Source organism: Urtica dioica, chromosome 7 (genome assembly GCF_054948205.1).
Source record: "Urtica dioica subsp. dioica isolate 48M chromosome 7, U.dioica_male_clone48M_v1_H2, whole genome shotgun sequence".
In the NCBI taxonomy this organism is placed as follows: domain Eukaryota; kingdom Viridiplantae; phylum Streptophyta; class Magnoliopsida; order Rosales; family Urticaceae; genus Urtica; species Urtica dioica.
In genome coordinates, this window is record NC_142762.1 from 41,102,037 (window position 1) to 41,109,684 (window position 7,648).

At 38.6% G+C, this 7,648-nt stretch overlaps 1 protein-coding gene across 1 annotated transcript; it reads right to left on the reverse strand.

Moving 5' to 3' along the window:
• Positions 1-1,681: 1,681 nt before the first annotated feature.
• On the reverse strand, positions 1,682-5,619 carry LOC149391651 (kinase with adenine nucleotide alpha hydrolases-like domain-containing protein). Its single transcript, XM_089619170.1, has 9 exons — positions 5,148-5,619; positions 4,958-5,055; positions 4,020-4,860; positions 3,673-3,921; positions 3,423-3,586; positions 3,243-3,322; positions 2,985-3,132; positions 2,744-2,893; positions 1,682-2,324 (listed from the first exon to the last, which is right to left on the reverse strand). The coding sequence occupies exons 1-9, from the start codon at positions 5,305-5,307 to the stop codon at positions 2,076-2,078; spliced, it is 2,139 nt and encodes a 712-aa protein (XP_089475296.1). The 5' UTR covers positions 5,308-5,619; the 3' UTR covers positions 1,682-2,075.
• Positions 5,620-7,648: the final 2,029 nt, after the last annotated feature.

Sequence of the window (7,648 nt, forward strand, 5' to 3'; positions counted from 1 at the left end):
GAAGTTTTTTTATGGGAAAAATCTGACGAACACAAAAAAAAAATTTCCTCGAAAAACAAACTATTTTCTTATAAAATTAAATCATGTAAGTGATCGTAGCTTACCCATTTTTCTTCTCTCAAGTGTCTAACAACATAAGAAGCCCGATAAGCTTTTTACTTGAGAAAGTTGAGTTTTGTGGAGACGGGTGCGAGATTGAGGATCCATGGAACAACGAAGACGAAGAAGGTAGACCGGAATGATCGTGGGAGAGAAGAAGGGCGTGAGATTCGGCGACGAAGTAGGTAGCGGATAGAAAAAGAAGAGAGAATTAAGGAAAAATAAGATAAATGTAATTTAAAGGTAATTTGAGCAATTTAAAGGTCCAAATGCTTAGTTCTCTAAACATTTCAACGTATGACTTGATTTTCAACTGCGATGCTTCATTGAACTTTGAAACTCAAGTTTCTCTATAGAAATCACAGCCTGTTACCACATCAATCTACAATGTATTACACTTTATAATCTTTAATGTGCTAAGACCCATAACAGAATAAAAAATAAAAAACCTTAATATTAGTACAACAATAACGATAATAAAGTAAAACGGTCATAATTTTTTTTTTTACTGTTTTCTGAGAGCTATACAAGCTCTTCATTCCCACCCTTCTCTATAAATACCACACATCCCCTCCAATATCTTGAAAAATGTCTTACTATTCCTACTCCAAAACTCAAGAACCCAAAAATCACAATGACATCAACTTAAACGACCCAAATTATATTTTCTCAATTTCAAGATCCTTAGGTATTTATGAACACACAAGCGGACCTCGATTTCACAATTTCAAAATTTCCGCCACCCTATCAACGGAGGTCATCTCAACTTTAAAATGATGATTAGAGTATAGTTATAATGGACCAGTTACTAATAAAAGCTGAGATATTATTATTATAAAAAAAAAAAAATCCATTTGTTAATTCCAAAAATATCAATGCATTTGCCGTCGGGGCCAAGTAATACGCTTTGGAAATTTAACACCTCAAAACATTATGACATATCATCAATTGTGTTACTTTTTTTTTTTGCATGCCTCATAATTTATCACCTTACTCTTCACGGTAGCTAAATAGTAAATTCATAAATAGTCCAAATTGGTGTCGGTGGAATTGGATGAGGAAAAAAAAAAGAAATAAAAAACCAGCGGACTGTATTAAATGGTTGACTTTGGAATACAAGACGACGGGTAAAAGCATCGAGTATTGAGTGGTTCTACTGTGGGGCATTGGAGAATATGGAGATTGACTAAGTATTATGACAAACATTAATCAGACACCCACTAGACACATGATGTTTGGTTTATTTTTGTAAAGATTCGTCTTAAGTATTTAGTGGTAACAAAATAATGTATGAAATGAAAGAGTGGGTTTATCTCAACTTTGATCTGTAATTCCACTTCCAGTGGAAATAGAAGTTTTGGCTAATTGGATAGCGATATTGATAATGTGCGTTTATCTTTTAGCGGTTAGAAGTTTGTGACATGTGAAAGATTCAAAAAAAAAAAAAAAAAACCCACGTTAATGGTAACAAGTTGGGTGGCAAGATAATGACTTTCATGTTCTTCCCACTTCTGAATCAACCGATAACGAAACATATTTTAGTGGGAAATACACTAATAGATTATATATATACATTGTATCATTAAATTACTTGTTCATCAGTCATTACTCATTACTATATGAGAAAGCTCTTCAAAAATATTACAAAAGAGTACAACACCACTATCCACTCGTGATCAAGTTGAGATGCAAAGGGATTAAAATCCAGTGACCAAGAAACAAAATAGAGAAAACGACATGACAATTAAAGGACCTTTTTTTTAATCCTTTTTCTTTTTCTCAATGGTGTGACTGACTTAGTAAGGGAATGAGGAGGGAACAAACCACAAACAACCTCTCATCCAAAACCCTTTTTTTTGGTGTCTTTTTCTTTCTCTTTCTGTGTGGCATTCTTGGGTTCCAAGTAATGTACACAAGAAGGAAACATGAATGCATGTTTTCAGTATATTTTTTTTGGGTAAAAATTTAGGGGTAATTCAGTCAAAGCTGGAAGAGCGGCTCCAACGGCCTTGCAAGTAGTCCTCTAAGGACACACTCTGGTCGATGCTGATCATGGAGAGCGAGTCGTCTTCCACATCGAGCAGCGCAACGTTTAGATGAGATTGCAGATTGGAAATAGGACAAGAAGCTGCCTCGTCTTCGCCAAAATCGCTCTCCTTTGACCCGTCCATTTGCAGCCTCGCCCACTTTGTCACATTCGGATCGCCTCGAAGAAGTTTCACAACCTATCATCATCACCCAAATCAACAACGTAATTGATTTTAACTTAAAATCGTATTCAATTCCCTTCTAAATCTCGCCAAATTTCGATTTTGAGTCAGATCACATTTTTTTTTTACTGATTTGAGCTCCGGTAGTGCCTACCAGATTATAGTTTACGATGTTTCATCTCAAAACCAATTACATTTGTAGCCCATAATTACGTGACATTTTCATATTTTCCCGCTTGGAAATTAAATTTCTTACACAGCCTTAAAAAAATTTAAAAAGTGTATATTTTTATCATATGTCCCCTAAGTTCAAATTCCGGCGGCTCAACCACTATTTACGACCTTAGAGATCTTGCAAGTCTATTCATAAAATCCAAAAACCATAAAGAGAACATAATGAACTTATGGGAAGATATAACTCGGGTTTGACTTACAAGGCTCATTTGAGGCCTGGCTCGCGGGGAACGCCTAATGCAGAGAATGGCCGCTAAGACCATTCTCTCCATCTGGTCCTGCTCGTAATTATTCCCCAACCGCGGGTCCAACAGCTTCGACACTTTCCCTTCGTTCAAAATCGGCTTAGCCTGGACCGATGTTCGAGTATTTTTGTTAGAAACAACGTCAAGAAGAGATTTCTATATTACGGGTCGAGAGTCGAGAAAAAAGAAGACATACCCACATGACCAGGCTCTCCTGGCCTTTCGGGGAGTCACTGCTTATGGGCTTTCGACCCGAAAGGAGCTCCAAGAGCACGACGCCGAAAGCGTACACGTCGATCTTGTTGTTCACTTTTCCGTACATGAAGTACTCAGGAGCCAAATAACTACATCACAACAAAAATGCAGTGTTCGGTTATAACTTATAACTCTGGTAAAATCACCAAATAGTACTCAAATGGGAAGAAGAGAATAAAAACCAGAGTGATTTGAGTACCCAAAAGTGCCTGCCACGTCTGAGCAGGTTATGTGTGCTGAGGTGGTTGAGGCCCACTTAGCCAGTCCGAAATCGGAAAGCTGAACAGAAAAACATAGTATAATGAAAAGAAAAGAAAAAAAGGAGAAATAAAGTGGGAAAGTGTAAAGGAAAAATTGAGGTGTTGTTTTATTTTTTTACCTGTGGCTCAAAATGATCGGATAACAGTATATTGGAGGACTTTACATCTCTGTGGATCACAGGCTGGGCATTTCCAGTGTGTAAATAATCCAAAGCCTCTGCTACGCCCAAAGCCACCTTGTATCTCTCACTCCATCCAAACGCAATTGGATCTTTCTTCTTTCCTATGATTAATAACAAATCAATTAATGTAAAAATAGATAAATAATATGTAGTTTGAGTGGGGACACACACACACATACATACGTACCATGGAGATTTTCTTCAAGGCTTCCTCTGGACAAGAAGTCATAGACCAAGAGAAGATTGTTGTTGTCAAAAGAGAATCCCAATAGAGAAATAATGTTGGCGTGGTTTAGGGCAGTGATAATCTCTATCTCCATCACAAACTCCTTTGTCACATCTTCAGATGGTTTCAAGATCTTCACTGCCAATTCCTTCCCATCTGGAAGACACCCTTTGTATACTTCACTATTACCTCCTCTTCCAATCAAATTCTCTGTAATACCATAACAAAAAACTTATTTACCAATAATAGTAAAAAATAAATTAATAATGTAAAAAAAGACGGGACTTGATTTATGAACTAGGTCTAACCAGGTGAGAAATTGGAAGTCGCCGACGAGAGTTCTCGGCGCTCGAACAGCCTGCAAGTCGAAGAGTACTTCTCGTGGAGACCTTCCAGCTCCGGCGGGAGACTTTCCGGCAAACTCTCCGGCGGTTCCGCACCGCCGCCGACGGGGACGATCGCGCCGCTTTCGTGGTCGAAATCACAGGAGAGGTTGCTCCGAGTCGGAAGTTGCATTGCCCACTGGACCACCGAGATCTTCCTTACAGATGCCTTCTCCGACGAATTTTCGGCGAACACGCGGCGGAGCAGAGGCCAGCCAGGCCTCGCCTCAGGCGTTTCGCCGATCAGAACAGAAAGCAAGGTCGGCGAGGAATCCGTGGTTTTCTTCACCGGAACCAAAGCCCTAGATTTATCTTCCTTTTCCTCCTCTTCTTCTTCTTCATCGTGATCTTCCTCTTCATGTTCTTCTTCGTCATCGTTCTGATGAGGTTTCCAGAGGACCGGAGCGCAAACGGCGCAATTAGGCTTAGGTTTAGGTTTGAGACTCTCGTTGTGACGCCCGGGGTTAACTTGCGAGCCAAACAACAAGCAATTGGGCGAAACTTGTTGTAGTCGTTGATGGTTATGGTGATGTTGCTGAGACTGGGCTTCTCTCTTGAAGACGACTTTTCCATTGTTGACGGCGACGACTCCACAAGCCTTGGCGAGCTTCTTCGCGCAGTACTTCGCGACGGAGGTGGTCGAGAGAATCGCGTGGTGGTTCCGAGCGGTTCCGACGATGAGCTTCGACGCCGAATACGTCTCCGCTTCTCTGACCAACACTTTCTTCACCGACGAACCTCTGCAAATCTTCAGCTTCAGGTCAACCTGCGAATAAACGAAATTCAGATTTTATTTTCATTTCTCATGTTTTTTCGTTTCCAACCTAGACATCGAAAAGTGAGCAACGAATCAAAGGACGAACCTGTTTCAGGTTGCAGAAACCTTCGTACACAGCGAGGACAGAGTCAAAGGCTTTGACCAGCGAAAGCAGCGAAGCTTTTCCGTTCCGATCAAAAACCTCTGCATATACAGAGAGAGAGAGAGAGAGAGAGAGTTTAGAGGATGAAATTACTCAGTTCGGAATCGAATCGAAGGCGAAAGAAGAGTCGTACCGTTCTTGGCGAGTACGTGGAGAGCGACGACGCAGTCGCCGGGATTGGCGACCTTGACGAGCGCCCACGTCAGCAACTCTCTGCTCGGCGCGTCGAGTTTTATTCCGACGACCACCGTGCGTTCCTCTGAGCCATCTTCCACTTCCACCGTCTGAATCATCTTCTTCGTGTCTACGACAAGTCGTTTTCGCTCTCTCTCCTCTTGTTTCGGTTGTTAGTCTCAGATAGTTCTCTGATTTCTCATCGGAGTAGGGTTGTTATGTATTATCAGTTCAGTATCGTATATATATGTGATATATACTGATTGTTTGTGTGTGGTATAATAAGTGACGAAGTGTGTGTGTGTGAGAGAGAGAGAGAGTTCGGGCTAACCGTCGTCGTTGGTTTGTTGGTTTGGGTTTCTCAGACTCGCATGCCTAGGCCAAGAGAGAAAAATATAATAAGTGAGAAAGAGTGAGAGAGAATTGAATAAAAGGGTATTTTAGAATACGGCCGGTCCTACGGAGATTATATGATCAGTGCCTTTGGATTCACTCTCACTCTCTCTGATTAAGCTGCTTAAACCGTGAGTAATGATGATGATCGCCGAAGACGTACTAACGACGTGATTAAGAATATATATTGATCTTGTTAGGGGTTTTTTTTTTTTTTTTTTTTTCAATTGCTGTGCCTGTCTTGCTCTCTAATACTTGATTTATTTATTATTTTGGCATCAACTTGGTCTCTAATACTTACTTAATGTTACCATGTTTGGACTTTGGAGATCCTCAGTGGTTTCTCATTCGAATTTCTTGTATTTTTCATCGTCTAAAACAAAATTCCAATTTTAAGTATATATTCTTAAAAAATTTGAACCTTTTTTTTCCCAAATTTTTTTCTCAATTCAAAGAAAAAAAAACATAATAAGCTCTTAATTTTTTTTTCATTGAATTTTTCAAGCTCCAAACGTATCCTAGATTCAAATCATTATTTTTTTTTTATTCTACATGAAACTCTTTCCTCACGGCCAAAAAGAAAAAAACAAAAACAAAACAAAACAAAACCCCCCATTTTCGTTCTTGTCTTTAAACAAAATTCCAACACTTTGTTATGTTTTAGGATCAGCCCACTGATATAAATTATTAACAATCCATAAAACGAGCATGAAGTTATTCACTTTAATGAATGTGGTGGACAAATATGAATTCTTTCTCTATTGAGTGATCAATTTGATAGGCAAGGAATCATATTTCGAGTCATTGTGTTTGTAACATATTGTTTTTTTTTTAATATATAAGTAACATATTGTTAACTAGGAGAAAAATAAAAACAAATTACGTTTACGGTATAAAAACAGATAATTTGATTAGGTGAAAAGGGGGGAGAATTAACCAAATAAAGTGGGTCATAATGGTTAATAAAAAAAAAGTGGGTCATAATGGCATGAATCTAGCATGTAAAGGCATATATACCATTTGTCGTTTAAAATTAAATTGGCAAGCTTTGGTTTTTCTTGTTGTTTTTTTTGCTCAGGAGGCATAATTCTTGCTGTTGTATTTTATACTTTATTTCATATAATTGCAGGGGTGATTAGAAATTTATTTAACGCTACTATTATTAACAAAAATGACTAATCTGAGGGTACTTTTCTTGTTTTGTAGAAATAGTGCCCAAATAGATGGACCACCCAAAAAACAAAATGACCAAGTGTGTTAAATAAATGGCCAAGTAAATAATTTAGTTATGTTGTTACAAGAAGTTGGCCCTTTGATTCAGGCTTGATTATTGTCTCTCGTGGTGGTTCTAACATCTCAAAGAACATCTCTTGGTTAAAGTTGTCAGCTCGCGGTGATGTCTTGCTGACAGCTTTATTTCTGGGCTCGCTGGATGCGTGCCATCTGTCTCTGTCTTGGATCAGAGGACATTCGTTTTGTTTGTCTCGTATATAAGACAATGCGAAACCCTAGGTAGGGTTACACACTTTCACGCCGAAAAACCTGAGTGTGCCAAAAAGGTTTTTGTGTATTCTCTATTGTGTGAGTTTTGTTTTCCTAGGCGAAGAACAACACACTAATACACTGAGTGATTGTAAGGGTGAAAAGCGAGGAGAGCTCAAGTCTAGGGGGAGCCTAGACTAGCATCAAGCTACGGTTCACTGGGAGTTAGGAATAGTGAAAGGTTATCATTCATTTCCGATTAAACTCATTTTCCGTTAGTGAAGTTGCTCTTTTCACCGGGATACTCATCCCTCCAGATTAGGCTTTTAAGGCCGAACTGTGTTACCATTCTGTGTGTTCGTTTACTATTATTGTGTGGTGTCTTTACAGGTGTTACTACTGTCTGATACAACACCTTAGAAATAGTTCATACAGTAGATCTGGATTTACAAGTTATACTCAATCATTTATACATTTTCTACCAATTTTTTTGCTTTCTATTTAAAGAAAAAACGCCCCTTTTTTAGGAAATAAATTGTAGGGATATTAAAAATAATAATCAAATTTTCATTTTAATAATAAAAA